Below are 19516 nucleotides of genomic sequence, written 5' to 3' on the forward strand. Positions count from 1 at the left end.
AAAAAAAAAAAACAGATTGGATACTGTAGTTGGCTAACCTATTGGAAGAGATCCATATTTGTGCCCATTCCAAAGAGAGGTGACCCAACAGAATACAGAAATCATCTAACAATATTATTATATCACATGCAAGTAAAATTTTGCTGAAGATAATTAAAAATTTGCTACAACAATACATCAACAGGGAACTGCCAGAGATTCAAACCGTGTTCAGAGAAGAACGTGGAAGTAGGGATATATCATTGCTGATGTCAGATGGATCTTGGCTGTAAGCAGAGACTATCAGAAAGATGTTTCCTTGTGCTTTATTAACTGTACAAAGGATTTTGAATGTGCGGATCATGACAAATTATGGATAACATTATAAAGAACACTTAATTGATTGTGCTCATGACAAACCTGTAAGTAGACCAAGAGGCAGTCATTAGAACACAACAAGGGGTAACTTAATGGTATAAAATCAAGAAAGGTTTGTACCAGGGTTGTATCCTTATTCAAACTATTTGCTGAGCAAATAATTCAAGAAGCTGGATTATATGAAGAAGAACATGGCATCAGGATTAGAGGAAGGCTCATAACTACCTGTGATATGCTGGTTGCTTGCTGAAAACAAAGAGAACATAAAATACTAACTAATGAAGATCAAAGACTACAGTCTTCAGTATTCAGTAATCCTTCACAAGAGAATTTTACCTCAATGTAAAGAAAACAAAAATCCTTGCAACTGAATCAATAAATGTTATGACAGATGTAGAAACGACTGAAGTTGTAAAAGATTTCATTTTGCTGAGACCCACAATCTGTATCCATGGAAGCAGCAGTCAAGAAATCAAATGGCATATTGCATTAAGCAAATCTGTTGTAAAGAGCAAAGATGACAGTTTGAGGACTAAGGTATGCCTGATCCAAGCCATGGTATTTTCAATCACCTCATATGGATGTGAAAATTGGACAATGAATAAGGAAGACCATAAAGGAATCGATGCATGTGAAATATGGTATTGGAGAAGACTATTAAAATTATCATGGACTGCCAGAAGAACAAACAAAGCAGTCCTGAAAGACATGCAGCCAGAATGTTCCTACAAACATTCCGATGGGAAGACATCATCTTTCATACACTTTACCAGAAAAAAACAATCCCTGGAGAAGGACTTCATGCTTGGTAAATTGGAGGGTCAATGAAAAACAAGACTGATCCTGCCCCACAACAAGATATAGACTGACACAGTGGCAAAAACAATGAGCTCAAACAACAATTTTAAGGACGGCGTTGGACCACGCAGTGTTTTGTTCTGTTGTGTACAGGGTGGCTAGACAGCACGTAACAACAATAACAATGAAGTGTTTCAAAGAGCCTTGGTGGCATATTGGTTAAATGGTTGGCTACTCCCCAAAACCCTGGCAGTATGAACCAAGAGCCCTTCCACAGGAGACTGATGATGGAGATTACAGCCTTGGAAACCCCGTGGGGCAGCTCTACTGTGTCCTATAGAGTAGTTATGAGTCGGAATCAACAGCTAGTTTTATCAAGTGTTTGGTAGGTTTTAGAGTAGCCTGAAGGAGCCCTAAAGTCAGAGTGGTGAAGCACTCAGCTGCTAACCAAAAGGTTGGTGGTTAGAATCCACCAGCCATTCCACAGGATATAAATGTGGCAATCTGCTTCCATAAAGATTTACAGCCTTGGGAACCCCAGAAATGCACTTGTACTCTGTCCAATAGCATTTATGACTGAAATCTACTCAGTGGCAATGATTTACAGTGGCCTGATGGGTTATTTAAGGCTGCTCAGGCAAGAAGACGTCTCTGAATGGACACTTGAATGATAAGAAGAAACCAGTCACGCAAAGTCGTTGTTTTTTTCAGTCATTTCAACCATTTTGACAGGTACAATCCAATGTCACCAACTACACTCCCCAGCTGCAGATCCAATGCAACTACCCATTTCCAAATCTTTACTCTCTCTCTATTCTTTTCCTTTTTTTTTTTCTTTACTCCCTCCCCACGCCCCCCACTTCTTTTTTATTTGCAGGGACAATGGCTTGTCCTAAGGAAAATGTAAGTATATATTGTTTCCCTTCCAGTATATGAAAAAAAAGAAGACAGAAAGTTCCTTTTTTTCCTTTGTCTTCTTTTTCCCTTCCTTTTCTTTTTAACTGCCTTCCCTATCACCCAAGTTAGCATGTGAGTAATTATTCACTCTACCCAGTGAGTAATTCTCTCTTTATTCCCACCCCTGGTGACTATTATAGAATGTTTATTATCAAATGAAAACCTCATCTTGACATTTTACAGTAATGTTCTCATACAATATCTGTCCCTTTGCATGAGATTTAAGGGAGAATCTTTGAGGTAGAGGGAACCATTGGTCGAAAAGCTCCATGGAGTAAAAGGTTTGGTGTGTTCAAGAAACAGAAAGCCAACCATACAACTGAGAAAGAGGTGACTGCATCCTAATTGTAAACCAGGAATAAGTCTAATTCCAGAGATCCCAAATCGAGTGTTTTTCCTTATATGGTATCAGTGTCGACAGATGAAGGGAGGCACTAAGCAGTTGGGTATGTAGCCTGGAACTCCAAAGGTCACTCTAGGGGGCTGAATGGTGGCCCCCAAAGGTACAAGGTGCTTTTTCCTGGAAGCTGTGGTTGTTACTTTACCTGGTTTTACAAATGCAATTAAATTAAGGATTTTGAGATGAGAAGATTCTCCTGAATTATCTGGGTAGGTCCCAAACTGGCATCATAATTATTCATATTTAAAAAAAAAAAAAAAGGCAGAGAGAGAGCTGATGCATCTACAGAGGAGAAGATGATATGAAGACAAAGGCAGCAACTGGTTCAATGAAGCCATAGGCCAAAGAATGCCAGCCGCCACCAGAAACTGGCAAAGGCAAAGGATCTCCTCTAGAACCTTCAGAGGGAGAGCAGCCCTGGCGACACCCTGATTTCAGCCCAGTAATACCGGTTTCAGAACTCTCATCTCTAGAACTGGGAGAGAATATATCTCTATTGTTTTTAAGCCACTGGGTTTGTGGTAATTCCTTACAGCGGCAACAGAAAACTAACTTAAGCACTTTCAACTAGAACTACGGATTTGAACATCCTCAGCACACAGCTAGCAGCTGAAGCTCTGTGAGTGAAGAAATGCATCATGAGAAACCACACGAAGAGAAATTTGGAGCTAGAACTTTGAAGACCACAGGTATAAGGGGTTGCCAGTTTCTAGGTAAAGATGATGAAAGTAACTAACCTCAAGGTTAGCTAGTTTGAAACTACCAACAGTTTCACAGGAGAAACATGAAGCTTTCTGCTCCCATAAAGATTTACAGCCTCAGGGTCACTATGAGTCAGAACTGACTCCACAGCACATCACCACCACCATCCTTAAGTATGAGAAGAGCCAAAATCACTACACATCTGAACAAAGCTTCCAGAATGAGGATATAGAAAACAAAAAAGGCTATTTGAAGGGGACTAGGAAGGGAAATGAAGACGTCAGAAAATTCGCCTCAGATAAGAAAAACATCACATATTATAACCCCCATCTCAGTCCCAGCCCTGAACCTATTAAAGGGAGCTTCCCTGGGGTGTGACCTGCATCCCCTTTTATCTTACAAAAGGAGTGAGACGGGAACAGAGTGGAAAGGGTCTACTACCACTAAGAAAGAAGAGCCCGGACAGAGTGAGTCCTTTGGCCCTGGGGTCCCTGCACTGAAAACCTCCTAAATCCAGGGAAAGGTTGATGCAAAAACACACGGAGATCTCCGAAGGACACTGCTGGGCCCACAGGTATTGAAAGGATACAGGACTTTCCCTCAGAGCCAACAGAGACAGAAAGCCTGCCCTAGAGCTCGTGCCCTGAATTTGGACTTGTAGCCTCCTAAACTGTGAGAAAACAAATATGTCTGTTAAAGCCACCCGATTGTGTATTCTGTTATAGCAGCACTAGAGAACTGAGAAAGTAGTACAAAAAGATAAGGAAAAGGAAAACTCACAGAAAATTAGCTGACCAATGTAAGACGTCTGACATCTGAAATGGAGTTCCAGAAAGGGTGAATGGAATAAATATATTAGAGCAAAGACAGAATTCAAGACCTAAAGGCAGATGCCCCTGTCCTAGATAGGGCCCCAGGTGCATACGGGTGTGGGAAGATCAGTCCTCCTGGGTGTCTCACCTCAGAAACGCAGAAATGGCCTTCAAGGCTTCAGCAGCCACCTCCAGCACGGGGCTACTCACTGCCTCTCGCAGGGCACAGCCCGCATCTCGGCACATGGCTGAGCTTGTGAACAGCTTGATCTTCTCCGGTTGCCTGAAAAAATTGAGGGGCAAGTGAGTGAACTCCCATCACTGTCAGCCCTGCCCCGGCCCAGGAATAAACCTTTCACCTTTTCCCTCATCCACGCTGGCTCCTGCAGCCTGACTTCCCACCGTTTACTCACCGAGTCAAGATCTCAGCAAAGAGCAGCAGGCCCTGCTTGTGAAGCTCCAGGTTGTTCACCTTCAGGCTGCCCTGGAGGCTCCTCACCATAGACTCAATGCCTGCCTCAGGATGACATGGCAGGTGCCAGGGGTCAGCGCTCTGTCAGTCCACCCAGAAGTGAGAGGGACTGGGCAACACACACTGACTGGAGCGATGAGGGCCTGACAGGACTGAGCTGACAGCACCCATGGTGAGTCGGGCTCCCATCTGATTCATGCCACCCCAGAGTTCACACAGGACCCCACTACCAACCGTACACCGTGTGGCACTTGGAGAAGAAGAGTGGCTCTTCTGCCAGGAGTATCAAGCAACTATAGATGGACCAGACAAGCACTTCGCTGGAAGAGTAAAGATACTCAAAGAGGAACTCTGGCCAGGGAGAGGGAGGAAAGCAGTGAGCGAAGGCTGTGTGATCACAACCCTGCACTAACGCCAGGGCCCAGGTAGACTGAGCACTTCACTCCTGTGATTTCATCTGTTCACACATGCTGCCCAGAAGAAACGGTCACCCGTTCATGGGATAAACCTGGAAATGTCCTCAGGGCTATGGCCCAACCTCTTCTTTTTAACAGAGGAGAAACTGACCCCCAGAGAGAGGAGCTATTAGCACTAAGGATGGAACTGGAATTCAGGTCTCCTAATTCTCCAAATGGATGCAGAGAAAGGGGCATGCAAATGCAGAGACAGACTTGAGTTTAGGCCCTGTCTCTGCAGAGGACTATCCTTCTCGACAGAGCCAGTTACTTCCCTTCTGGGTCCCAACTTCCTTACTCATAAAATGGCAAAGCTGAGGCCCTTAGCATGGTAACATTTACAGTGTACCCCAAGGAAATCTTCCTGGCTCTTACCAGGCCCTGAGGAAACATTAGTTCCTTTTGCCTTCCTACTCCACAGTACTTGCTGTGATTTTTATTCCTACTGGTGAAATAAATGATGATCAGTAACAAATGGCTCGAGGTTATGTAAGAGTTCTGCAGTGAGAGAATTCAGACGTCAAGGAGCCTGCTTCTTCTACAGTTAGTCATGGGCCTGTCACCAGCCCACCCCTCCATCCTAGGTTCTCAAAGGACCCCCAATAAAGCAGCTGATACTGCCTGTGCTGGGGTCCTTGGAGGAGCAGATGAGAAGGACGCCCACCTGGTATGTCAGCATGGATGAAGGCTGGTGCGTGCTTCGCTGGGGAGTGGACCAGGACTGCAGTTATGCAATGGACACTGGCCACCTGCAGAGTCTCATCTCTAGACAGAAGAAGCTGCAGAAACAGGCAGGGACAAAGGACCCAGTCACACCACCGCAGGACAAAGAGCCCAGTCACACCACCGCAGGACCAAAAGGAACCGGCTTGAGCACCTGAGCAGGAGCCTAATTCAGTTCTGGGTCCCTCAGGCAGTTCTAGACACCAAGCGAGGGTGGTCCTCAGGGAGAGTGGTCACTTCTATGGAAAGCCACTCTGAGCAGCAGCAGGGGAAAAGGCAAACAACGTTTACCATGATGTAAACTCCACAGTGACGCTCAAATAACACTAAGACCATCACCAAGAAGTTTCCAGGCCTCCCTTGATGAGACTGTTATCCTTACAAAGGCCTCTATGCAAGGTTGGTTATTGGGAACTTGGTGTCTAGGTTGGGTTCTCCAGAAGAGCAAAACCAGGGAAGCAAATACATAGATAAACAAGAGTAAGTCCAAAAGTATTGCTGTTAGGATTCCAGTTCATGCATGCATGAGCTGATTCCAAATGAACTGTGTTTGAACATGGCTCTGCGATCTGTGGATGGCAACAGACAAGGTCTCTCAACAGTTATTGTCTTCCTGCTGTTGTTGTCAAGTGCCCTTGAATCGGTTCCGACTCATAGCAACTCTGTACAGGGTTTCTGAGGAACGACTGGTGGGTTTGAATCTCTGACCTTGCAGTTAAAACTGACCTTGCAGTCCATTGTTTTATCTGGTGGGTGGTGGTTATGTGCCATGGAGTCAGTTCCAATTCATAACAACTCTGTATAGGGTTTCCAAGGCTGTAAATCTTTACAGGAGCAGAAAGCTTCACCTTTCTCCCATGAAACCCTGCTGGTAGTTTTGAATTGCTGACCTTGAGATTAGCAGCCCAACTTGTAATCACTATGCTACCAGAGCTCCTTATTGCTTTATCTAGGGTGCCTTTAAAAATACTCCAGAGAGCAGCTAAGGACTCTAGACTCATGGAAAGACTCAGAGAAAGGCTATGTGCTGATGGCCAGAAGGCAGGCTTGCAGAATGTGCCCTTTGGTTGTTTAAATGATAATACATTCCTGAGTGGTTTTGTGTACATACCCCCATGCAAAAAAGCAAAAACAGGGAATAGAAGCAAATACTGATGCATGGAGGAGACTGTAGTCATTGCAACAAAACAATGAGTGTAAAACCGATGTTCTCCCATGTAAACTATCACTCGATTCAAAATAAAAACTTTAAAAAATAATAATCCATAGCAAAGACCAATCAAAACAGTGACTTCCAACAAGATCCACTGAGCCAGTTAGACCTAAGGCACAGAGGTCAGCTCAGAAGGTTACGAGACTGTTTTTTTAGATTCCAAAGAAGTAATCTTGATAGATTTTCTCAAAGGACACAGGACAATCACAAGGGCTTATTATAAACAAGTTATAAGAAAACTGAAAACGGCGCTGGTGAGAAAAAGCCCAAGGCAATTGAACCAAGAAGTTTCTGTTTCTGTCACAACAATGCACTGGCTCATTCCTCCAGGGTAGCAAGTGCTGTCCTATAAGAATTGTTGGGAAATGGCATCCAATTCACCCTACAATCTTGATCCTTTGCCTTCAGATGTCTTTTTGTTCACAAATCAAAAAAGCATTTAAAAGGAGCATGATTTGAGTCCCTCGAGGATACTAAAATTGTCATTTAATACGGTGTAAAAAGAAAACCACAGAATTCTCTGAAGAAGGATTAGAAAGATGGAAACACCACCTTCAAAATTTATGGACCTAGATGGAGGATATGTCAAGAAACAATGGCTTTGCACTTTGAAACTTTGTTTAATAAAGGTTTCTATGATTCTGCAGCAATACTTTTGGACTTAACCAGAACATACAGAGATTTATTTCAAGGAAATGGCTCACTCAGTTGTGGAGGCTGGCCAAGTCCTAAATCCTAGGATCAAAGGTCAAGCTGAAGGATTCTCCTGATTCACCAAGTATCAGAGGCTAACAAATCCAAAATTGGCAGATCAGGCAGAAGGCTGCTGGATCACTTCCCAAGAATCATAGGTCAGAGTGGAATGGAGGCTTGAGAAAGCAAGTTTTGAGAGACCATCAGAATCTGACTAGAGAAAAGCTGACCTTAATGCCATCGATGGAGTAAAGCTTTTAAGGCCTTCACTGCTGATAGGGCACAACTCAAAATGAGAAGAAACAGCTGCAACCATCCAGTAATAATTGGAACATGGAATGCACAAAATATGAATTGAGGAAAACTGGAAGTCATCAAAATGGAATGTAACAGATAAAGGTCTATAGTCTAAGCACTGCTGTTATTGTTGTTAAGTGCAGTCAAGTGGTTCAAACCAACCCTGACTTCTAAGGAGAGTTCTGGCTGTACATCTTATGACACATATTTGTTTGGTCTTCCAGCTCTCCATGGCACTTCCAATATTCTCCTCCAACACCATAATGCAAATGCATCAACTCTTTTATGGTCTTCCTTATTTATTGTTCAACTTTCACATGTAAAGAAGGATAATTGAAAATGCCATGGCTTGAGTCAGGTACACCTTAGTCCTCAACTGAATGTAATGCATCATTTGATGCTTCCATGAGTCCATGCAAAATGAAGTCTTTGTTAACTTCAAACTCTCCCAGTTTATCATGGTGTTACTTATTGGCCCAGTTGTGAGGGTTTTTTTTGTGTGTTTTTTTGCCTTTAGGTACAATCCATACCATAGTCTTTGATCTTTGTTATTGTTGTTATGTGCCATGGAGTCGGTTCTGACTCATAGCGACCCTGTACAGGGTTTCCGAGGCTGTAAATCTTTACAGGAGCATAAAGCCTCATCTTTCTCCTGCGGAACAGCTGGTAGTTTCAAACTGCTGACCCTGAGGTTAGCATCCGATTTGTACCCACTCAGTAAGAATTTTAAGCCCTCTTCACTTTTAGCAAGCAAAGTTGCATCATCTGCATATCATAAGTTGTTAATGAGTCTTCCTCAAATCCTGATAACACATTCTTCTTCATATAGTTTATCTTTTCAGATTATTTGTTCATCATACAGATTGAATAAGTAGGGTGAAAGAATCCAGCCCTGGTACACACCTTTCCTGATTTTAAACCATTCCATATCCCCTAGTTCTGTTTGAACCACTGCCTCCTGGTCTATGTACAGGTGAGTCATGAGCACAGTCTAGTGTTCTGGAACACCCATTCTTCGCAATGATATCCATATCTTGTCATGAGCTACATACTCGAAAGCCTGTGCATGGTCAAGAAAGTACAAGTAAACATCTCTCTGGTATTCTCTGCTTTCAGCCAAGATCCATCTGTCAGCAATGATATCCCTCATTACAGAATAACAAGAAAGAAAGTCAATATAAAGGCGGAGGATTTAAACCACATAATCAACCAACTTGACCTCATAGACTTATACAGAGCATTGAACCCAACAATGGCACAAAACACATTCTTTATCAGTGCTTATAGAACATTCTCCAGAATAAACCATATGTTAGGCTACAAAGCAAACCTCAAATAGATTTAAAAGCATCAAAATACTCCAAATAGGTGAGTTGATTGGGAATGCAATGGGAAGCACCTTCAAATGCTACTTGATAGTAGCAAAAATGCTACTTGATAATAGCATTAATACCTGAAATTCCTCCAGAGACACGGTGTTTTTGGTTTACTATTTTCCTACGTAGGGCCAGTTCTAATGGATTCCACTTGACTTCCTACCATAAAGCCCTTACTCCGCATGTCAGGGATCTAATATGGGGGTTCTGCCAGTTCCTGAGCATGTCTATTCCAATTAAGCTTTCTAGAACTGGGGAAGTCACTACCGGACGGGCTTGGGAACCCACTGGACCCACCGTGAGATGGACTTGAACTAGGACTCCATTAGTAATCTGACCTCCACATGCTCCCACTTTGATTAGTGGGCCATGTTGATGTTTTGAGTCTCCTGGAATTAACGTCAGTTCAGAGTCAATGTCCCATAATGCCTGAAAAATCTGATTCTTTTTTGCCAATCAACAATGACTCTCATAAAAAGCTGGGAGAAAGACTAACAAGTGTAACTATTTGGCAGTGTAGGGCTATCTCTCCTGAAGGCGAGCCGGTCTGTCCTTCACTCAAGGGGTTGTGGGTCTGTAAACTGGCTCCAGTCTGGGATTGATGAGGGGACTCTCTATCCTGGCGAGTCAACCCTTCTTTTAAACTAGAATTCTTTTTCTTATACAGATCAGGCAAAAAATTAACGTTCTCATCTATTTCACTCCTAGAGACACCATGATTACATATCTAATACTATGAATTCACACAAGTCAGACTATTCTGATTGCTGCCTTGACTCTGTTGTCCATTACACAGTAATCACATTCACCTTGGTTTTGGCAATTAAATGCCACCACTTGAGCCCTACAACCCCAAGGTCCAATCATCCCTACTCTAATTAGGTGTCTTAATTCAGGTAGGTCAGTTTTCCCACTGTCAAATACGATTTACATGAAATAGGAATCACAACAGTCTTCAAGGATACTGGGCTCCCTTTACTAGTTGTGGTAAAAGGTCGCATTTTGAGCCCTCCATGGGTGGGTCTATAGGTCCAATCTGATAAATCCACTCTAAAAATCCACTCTGATAAATTCATGCCAATTTCCCTAAGCCTTTAGAGATCTTCTTTACAGAATATATATACTACAGTATACCAAGGCACTTCAACTTGATTTAGTATAGGCCACTGATCAACCCATGCTCAGTGAACCAACCAAATAAACTACTAGGCCCTTTTTCTAACCACGCAAGCAGAAACACTGAAGAAACTGCCAACTGGGACCGAAATCAATAAACTCAGACTGATCCAACTTTATGCTGTTTATACCATTAAGCCACACCTATTGCCCAGTTTCGTTCCTTTGGAGTGGAGCATATCTTCTCCTGGGTCACACTTTGTACTTCACCTCTTGGGGCTTGCTGGGACTTAAGTCTAGTTATAGATCTAGAAGCAAGAATGTGAAGTGGGGGTGGGTCCTGGGAAAATTCAGCAATGTGTTGTAAGACATCTGTCTCAGGCACTGCCACAAGAGATATCTCAGACAAAGACTCTTGAGACACACTTGGGTAAATGTCATCAAGTGGGATGGAAAGGATAATGGTTTCACTGGGGAGGGTAACTTAGCAACCAAAGATGGTGTGTTCTCTTTAGATGGGAATAAGAGAACTAGCTCTGTTGACAAAAGTGATTCAGTAGAATCTAGCGGCTCAATGTTCCCAGATTCTTAGTTGTTATAGATTGAATTATGCCTCCCAAAAATATGTGTTGTAAATCCTAAACCCTATATCAGAGGTTTGACAATGAATAAGAAAGACCATAAAAGAACTGATGCTTTTGAATTATGGTGTTGGAAAAGAATGTTAAAAGTACCATGGACTGCCAGAAGAACAAACAAATCTGTGTTGAAGTATAGTTAGGATGCTCCTTAACTGCCTGGATGGTGAGACTTGGTCTCTTATACTTCCAACATGGTATCAGGAGAGACCAGGCCCTGGAGAAGAACATCAAGGTTGGTAAAGTGGAGGATCAGCAAAAACGAGGAAAGCCCCCAATGAGATGGACTGGCACAGTGGCAGCAGCAATGGGCTCAAGTAAAGCATGACTGTGACGTGGGCAGGCGCAGGACCATCAGTGTTTCATTGTGTTGTGCAAAAAGGTCACTATGAGTCAGAATGGACTCAAGGACACCTAACAACAACAACAATCTCTATGGTTGTAATCTCATTTGGGAATGGGCTCTGTGTTATGTTAATGGAGCAGGATTAAAGTACAAAAGAGATTAAACAAGAGAACAGAGATGGGGAAGACAGATGCCAAGCTGCATGAAGATCACTGTGCTACAGAAACTCAGATGAGGCAAGGACCTCCCCAGAGCCACTGACAGTGAGAGAAAGACTCCCCCTACAAGAGCTGAGCCCTCAATTCCGATAGCTAACCTCCTACACAGTGAGAAAATTGATTTCTGTTTGTTAAAGCTATCCACTGTGGTATTTCTGTTACAACAGCGCTAGATAACTAAGACAGTTCCGAAGACAGAAAAAATGCTACCAATTAAACTGATGATCAAATGAGACACTATAGATGATAAGATGTTTTTAATATTATAACTACTGAAATGTGGAGAAACAAGTATGTCTTAGAATTAAGAAAATGTGATATTTTCCCTTTAAGTAAAACAATCATTCTGGCTTTAACATGCATATTCGTTTACCGTGTTGAGAAAGACAGTCCAACCCTGTTTTTTCTGTTACAAAAAATTGATTATGAAAAATCCATCTTTTAAAAAATCCAAATTACTGATCAAGACCTACAAGGCTTGCATGGCCTGCCCCTGCTGACTCAGTTTCACCTTGGGTCACTTCCTCTAATATCTCACCCACCCTCCCATCCCATGCGTTTCTAGAACACACCAAGACCTTCCCTTCCAGTCTTTACTTGCTGTTTCCTCTGCCTGAAATGCTTTTCTGCCCACTCTATACATCACTGGCTTATTTTCATTCTTCAAGCATTAGTTTAACTCTCAGCTCTTCAGAGAGGTCCTGCCTGAGTACTCAGCCTGGAGATGGCTGCCTTCATTCACTAAGCTATCTCACATCCTGGTATTTCCTGCATGTGAGTTGGTTCTGACTCATCGCGACCCTGAATAGGGCTTCTGAGGAGAGACTAGCAAGCTTGGACTGCTGACCTTGTGGTTCAAACCAACCTTGCAATAGCGCACTAACCTGCAGCACTTATTTCCTTCATTTGGTTGGTTATGTGCCGTGTAGTCGATTTCGACTCATAGCAACCCTGAGTAAGTTTTCCGAGGCTGTAAATCTTTAAGGGAGCAGAAAGTCTCATCTTTCTCCCATGGAACAGGTGGTAGTTTCGAACTGCTGACCTTGCAGTTCACAGCCCAATTCGTAACCACTACACTACCAATCATATTCTATAATTACTCTGCTTACTCATATGTTTATTATCATCTTTCCCCCAGGTAGACTATAAGCTGAGCCAGGGCAGGAAACTGTCTATTTACATACGACAGCATTCCCAGTGCCTAACACAATCCTGGTGTAGCGCTGCATATGAACACGCTGGGCTGCAAGGTCCGTCTGAACCGCAAGGCCAGTGGTTCAAGCTCACCAACTGCTCCTTGGAAACCCTACACAGGGTCACTGTGAATCTGAACCAACTCAACAGCACTTAACACAGTATTAATGCTCAATTGTCAATGAAACAGGATATTCCCGTGAATGTGAATCTTTGGAGAGTAAGTTGATTTTCAGCAAAAAAAGTAGCATTAGTCTCTGAGGTCCTGGGGTGGCATTGCAAGATAAGCAATGGACTGCTAACTGCAAGATTAGACATTCAAAGCCACCAGCTGCTCCTTAGAAACCCTATACAAGGCCACTATGAGTCGGATCTGACTCAGCGGCACTTAACAACAATCAAAATACAAAAACAATGGCATTAGGAAACATGTCAGTCCTACGTCTATTTGAAAGTTTGATATTTCTTCATCATGAATTTTTTTGTATTATTTTTAATATTATAATTAAATATTATTTATCTTTTTTGCTGAGCTTTTTAACACCATTTAAAATTTTTTGCATCCCAGGGAAATACTTCACGTGCTTCACCCTAATCCCAATCCTGCTGGTTGCTGCAATAAAATAAAACCATGATCATCCAAAATTACCAGTGGAAGCTCAGTCTCTACCTATGGATGGAGGGTGGAACCTCTAAAGCCAGGTTCATACTCCTACAAAGTTGTCACTGCCACGACCATTTCTAGTAGCTCTCCTCAGAGGACCACAAGACCTATTTTGCTCATACAGGATGAAGTGTTCTAAGTAGATGTTACCACAGGATTCAGGATGGAGCAGAGAAACGAACACAGAAAGGAAGCTCACATGAGATTATCTGGTTCAGAGACACAGACCTCAATCTCCACAGTTCACAAACCCTTAGTGGCCCATTCCAGAGGAACCCCAGGAAACCAGAGGAGAAGCAGTTTGCTCTGGCTGCTTTGTAACATCTACCTTCTCTATCCACGACTGTCCCTTCCCCACTCTGGCCAGGGCTCCCCTCCTTTCTGAAGAAGAACCCCAGTTTGGTCAATTCATCTCCAATATCACATGAGGATCTATAGTTTCTGCCAGATCCTGCTTTGAGCACTGGGGAGAGAAAATGGTTAGACTCAGGTCCTTTCTTGGGGAAACTCCCACTCTCTCATTCACAAGATGGTCAGATCAGCCCTGTGACAGAGGGGCATAGTCTGCCTAAAGGAGCTGAGGCAACAGGGGAGCCCTGCAGAACTTGGCTGAGTCAGAGATCAAAAGACAAAGAGCATGCTGACAACCGGGGCAGGCTTGTAGTGTATACCCTTTGGTTGGTTGATGATGCATGGAGAGGACTGTAACCATGGCAATGAAATGATATACGATAAGATGAATGTAAAACTTATGTTCTCCCATGTAAACTATCATATAATTCACAATAAAACATTAAAAAAAAAAAAAAAAAGACAAAGAGCAGGGGAAGACTCGCAGGCTGAGCATCTGCACAGGCTCGGGGCACAGTGATCAACACGGGCAGGACCTGGAGAAGGTGCCCAAGGCTAGAGCACTAGATTTTAGAGCACAGGAGACAGGTAAGTGAGGCTGAAGGGACGAGCAAGTCTAGATAGAGAAGTATAAAACTTGAGTTTTGTACCTAAAAACAACCAAGGTGACTGTTTCTGTTGCTGAAGACATTCTCTAGTCTCAGGTATCCCAGTGCAAAGGGAAACATGTTGTTGTTGTTATGTGCTGTGGAGTCGGTTCCGACTCATAGCGACCCTGTGCAGGGTTTCCGAGGCTGTAAATCTTTACAGAAAGCCTCATCTTTCTCCCGTGGAACAGCTGGTAGTTTCCAACTGCTGACCTTGTGTTTCCGCAGCCCAATTCGTAACCACTATGCTACCAAAGCTCCTTGGAAGGGAACTATACATGATAAGAATTCAGGCATTGAACTTCGCAAAAACAATAAAGGTGCCTTAGAAGACTTGCCTGGGGATTTGCTTCTGAAAGGTCACGGGCTTGAAAATACATGAGCAGTTCAACTCTCATACATGGGGTCAGCATGAGTTGGAATCTATACAACAGCAACTAAAATATGAACAAAATTACACTGAGACGTCTGACTGTAATCCTTAGTTCTACCTGCCACCCATATCAGTGGAGGATTATCAGTCTGGGGACTTTCAGTACTTGGAAGTATCCTCATCCTGTTCCCCTTATTTACAAGAGTGTTTTTGATGTGCTCCTTCCTACTGGATGTATCAATAAGAGATTATCCACTGTGTCTTTGCCCCTTCCCCAAACCCCCTGATATCTGAAATATTATTGTTTAACTCTGTGTTTCACTATCAATTAAAGTAAGAAAGCTTAAAAAAAAAAAAAAAAGAATTCAGCCATTGAGAAGAGTCCTGCTTTGAGCACTGTAACAGCATATTGTCTTAGTGCGTACGGAGACTTCCGGAAATCCTAGACAGAAGGGGTGGCGGACAAAGACAAGGTCCAGGAGACATTTGGTTCCCCTTGCTACTAAACCCGGAGACCAGGCATCACAACTACCTTTTTGAGCACCAAAGGCAGTGAGGTCTCTCGTTGCGGGCCCTCAACAATCTCAGCATTTTCCAGCACCGCAGACTTGTTCATGATCACAGTCACAAAGAGGTCATACTTCAGCAGCTGCCTCAGCAAACCTAGGGAGCAAAGGGAAAGGGGAGTGAAGTAAGAGGAACACATGTACCAGGACTGAAAAAAAACAATAGCAGACAACCTGAGATTACCATATATGACAACACTACCCCAACTCAATCCAGATAGAGAAGTATTTAAAGTAAAATGAACCTACAAGACTAAAAATAAGGAACCAGAGGTATCAATTGATAATGAAGTCAACTACAAAGCAAAATGAGGGAATAGTGTAGATACAGAACTTCCAATTGGCAAGGAAATCAAGTAGATTTCAAGATAAAGCAGACTGTTTTAATATGGGGGGAAATTAATAAATGACAGGGTTCGGGTTAGAAAATTTTTTAAAAAGAGGAAAATCAGAAATATTTAGTAAAGATTAATGCAACAGAAATGACAATTAAAACCCACAAAATAAAAAAGCCCACAGCAAAATGACAGCAATCAATTCATATCTATTGATAATTACATTGAATGTAAATGGATTAAATGTACCAGTTCAGAGACAAAGAAAACAGAATGGATAAGAAACAGGATCATTCGATAGGCTGTCTACAAGAGACACATCAAAAAGATGGAAACAGTCTTAAATACCCATCAACAGAAGAAGAGTTAAACAAACTTTGGTCCATACATACAATGGAATACTACGTAGTGCTGAAGAATAACAATGAATCTGAGAATCACTTTAAAACATGAATGAACCTGGAGGACATTATGCTGAATGAAATTGCTATTGTTGTTAGGTGCCACTGAGTGATATTAGTCAATCACAAAAGGACTAATACTGACTTATGAGATGAATAGTATAAAAAGTTAAGAAGTTTTCTTAATAAAGGAAAAAAATCTATGATGTTAAGTGCCATCGAGTTCATTCCAATTCACAGTGACCCTGTACAGAGTTTCCAAGGAGTGGCTGGTGAGCTTGAACCACCAACCTTGTAGTTTAAACTGACCTTGCAGTCCAGCGCATTAACCCACAGCACCACACCAAGACTCCTGGGCTAGAGGGCAGACACATGTAGACACATGTTAACATGGACGAAAGAGCAGGCAATACACAACAAGAGGGAGGTTAGCAAAGGAAAGATGAAGGTAGCAGGAGGCACAGGGAGGAATGCAATAATTAAAGTGCATAGGGGTAAATATATGCTGTTACCTGTTGGTACCTGGAGGGGATTGCAATCATTGTAAGGAAGCAAAGTATATGATGTGTCGAAGGTGAAACTGATGATCCGCTCTATAAACCTTCACTCAAATCACAATAAAAAGTGTTTTATTGAACTGCATGATAGAAAATTAATGCTAATATAAAATGACGTTAAAAAGAAAGATCACAGGTCTTGGGAAAGCAGAGGAGCCATCGACTCCACCTGAAGGTTCAGGTAAGATTTCTAGAAAAGGAAGAAACTGGACCCAAATCTTGAAGGATAAGAAGTCAAGAAAGAGAGCCAACTTCTTCAGAGCAGAGACAAGAGGGTGAATAAAGCAGGGGATTAGGTGTGTCCCTGGCGATGCTCTTGGTTCCGTAAGGCTGTTTTGGGTCAGAGTGAAACATAAAGAGAGCAGTGAAGCTGGAGACATAAAGGCAGGCTAGATACCAGAACACTGGAAGGATCTCGTTAGACTAAATGGATAAGATGATACATAACAGAATATAAGACACACAGACAGCACTTGGAGGGTTTGGGTCAAGGATGGATCACACATCTGGCTGGGGGGAACAGGTGGGAAGGAAAGGCTGCACAGAAGACATGACATGGCATTTAAAATGGGACTCCCCCATCTACCCACCCCCACCCCATTCCATAACTTAACTGTCTGCCAAACAACTTTCAGACAGGCCTATAAGGCTAACAATCACACCAGGGAGGTACCTACTCTTTCGAAAAATCAGCCACAGGAGATCAAAAAGGTAGCATTTGCGCAAGGAGAAAGCTCAGAAGGCTGGCAGGGTAGGAGGGCAGAACAAGGGGAAACAGTAAACCCTGGGAGAAAGTGGAAAGAGGGCAGCGACACTGTGGAGACTGCAATCCACGCCACAAATACAATGTGTGCGAATGACTGAATGGAAAACCAGTGTGCTCTGTAAACTTTCACCCACACCACATTAAAATGTTTAAAATAATAATAATAAAGTAAAAATAAATCAATAAAATGGGACTTCCAGCTGAGATTTCCCTCTGTTATGCCCAGTCTAACTAACTCCTAGGACAGTCCAGGGCTTCTCCTTTGCACCTACATGTCCACTTTACGCTTCAAGTCCTCTTACTACCCCAGTCTAAGTTCCCTGCCTTGTCTTCTGCCTTGTGCTTTTCTTTCGTTGCTCCATTCCTCCCTCTCCAGGCCAAAGCCTACTCACACCAAGGACTCAGTCCCAGCATCCTTTCCTTGAGGAAGCTTCTCCTGTTCTGAACTCCCACCCTATTCTATGCAATTCCTGTAACTGCTCTTACCACACTCTTCTCACTCTGTTCCCACATCTGTCTGCCACGCTAGCCTGTGAACTCTCCCACTATAGCTTGTGACTCAGGGTCCAGGCCAGGCACGGCCCAGAATGAATGCTCACCACAGGGAGGTGCACTGTTTTGCATAGTTGTGGAAAGAAGCTATTGACCCCCATGGACTCTGTTTTCCCTCACACAGTCAACAATCCCAGTGCCTATCTGCTTTGTCCAAAATACAAACCTTCCTGCCCAGAACACTTCCTAGATCTTACGTACTTATGTAAGGAAGTAGCAGACGAGGCTGGAAGGACACCCTGGGCCTCCTAGAGTCTCAAACAACAATCAGAGAAACCTGGACTTAGCCCTAGAGGTCAGAGGGAACCATGGGAGATTTATGAGCAGGACACTGACAGGCAGTGAGCCGTGCAGTGTGGCAGAAAGTACAGGATGTGCTGGGCAGGCAGAGATCGAAGGCAGAAACTCTGCTCAGTCTAACTGGCCTTCCTGCTCTCTTGCCAACATCCTGAAAATGCATCTTTTACACGCTCTGTGCATCTTATCATCCCAGCCTGTGGTCCACCCTTTGCAAAGCACCAGACTTCTGAGCCATAAAGCAGCTACTATCTCAAGTCCTAAAGCCATCACTAGTTGCCACTGAATCGATTCTGACTCACAGTGACCCCATGTGTGTCAGAAGTACAACAATGCTCCAGAGGGTTTTCAACAGCTGATTTTTCAGAAATCGATAGCCAAGACTTTCTTCTGAAAAGATCTCTGGATGAGCTCAAATTGCCAGTCTTTGGGTTAGCAGCTAAGCACTGGATCATTTGCCCCATCTACAGTCGCCAAGTCCTAGAACAAATTCCTCCAAAGTGTGCCCCCTTTTTTCTCCAACCCATGTCTTACCCAAACAGTTGATCTGTAGCTCCTTTGTCTGAGCAGCAACCAGGGTGGAAAGGAAGGAGGAACACAACTTCTCCTGGAAGTGGCCTGAAAGCTTCTTGGCTGCCACTGGGGCTGCATATAGCTTACCATAGAGGTAGCAGATGGAAGCCTGCACCCCCTCATTGGGGTATGCCAGACCTCTCAACAGATAGTCCATCAGGTTACCTGTCCAGAAAACAACCCAGAAGCCAAAGGGATCTCAGTGCCAATTCCTATATGAAACCCCCAATGGAATAACACTGGTAATCCCCTACATTTGTAGATTTCCGGGAAGTTAGAAAGAACTTTCTTTGCATTATCATTTTCAATTGATCTTTATAAAACTTGTCTACCATAAATGCTTTCTGGGCACTTAATCAAAAGGGAAACACAATTTAGATAAGTTAAGTGATTTGCTCTTGGGTAAATCTTTAGTGCAATATTTATTTGCATCTTACTGACAGGAAAGAGGTGCTTCCATATTCCAAAATTAATTCCTCCTTTCATCCAAAAGAAAGGCTCTTAGTAGATCATTAATTGGGGTTTAAAAAATTAATGGAAGTAATACAAGATCAAGAGTCAAAATGCTGACCTTCTTCATACTGACCAACAAAGAACAGATTTTGTAGATGGGGAAACTGAGGCCTAGAAAAGGAAAGCAATGGTGTTCCCTGGCTTGCCCGGTGAA

General features: G+C 43.0%; 1 protein-coding gene across 1 annotated transcript in view; it reads right to left on the minus strand.

Moving 5' to 3' along the window:
• The window catches only part of MEI1 (meiosis inhibitor 1), a 104615-nt gene that overhangs the window by 70581 nt on the left and 14518 nt on the right, over nt 1-19516 (minus strand). The window contains exons 6-11 of the mRNA XM_006866865.1: nt 18811-19014; nt 15335-15465; nt 5618-5732; nt 4733-4849; nt 4440-4539; nt 4175-4309 (exon numbers count right to left, since the gene is read on the minus strand). Coding sequence (XP_006866927.1) covers nt 4175-4309; nt 4440-4539; nt 4733-4849; nt 5618-5732; nt 15335-15465; nt 18811-19014 — 802 coding nt within the window. The remainder of the gene's footprint in view (nt 1-4174; nt 4310-4439; nt 4540-4732; nt 4850-5617; nt 5733-15334; nt 15466-18810; nt 19015-19516) is intronic.

Source organism: Chrysochloris asiatica, unplaced genomic scaffold, assembly GCF_000296735.1.
Source record: "Chrysochloris asiatica unplaced genomic scaffold, ChrAsi1.0 scaffold00097, whole genome shotgun sequence".
NCBI lineage: Eukaryota > Metazoa > Chordata > Mammalia > Afrosoricida > Chrysochloridae > Chrysochloris > Chrysochloris asiatica.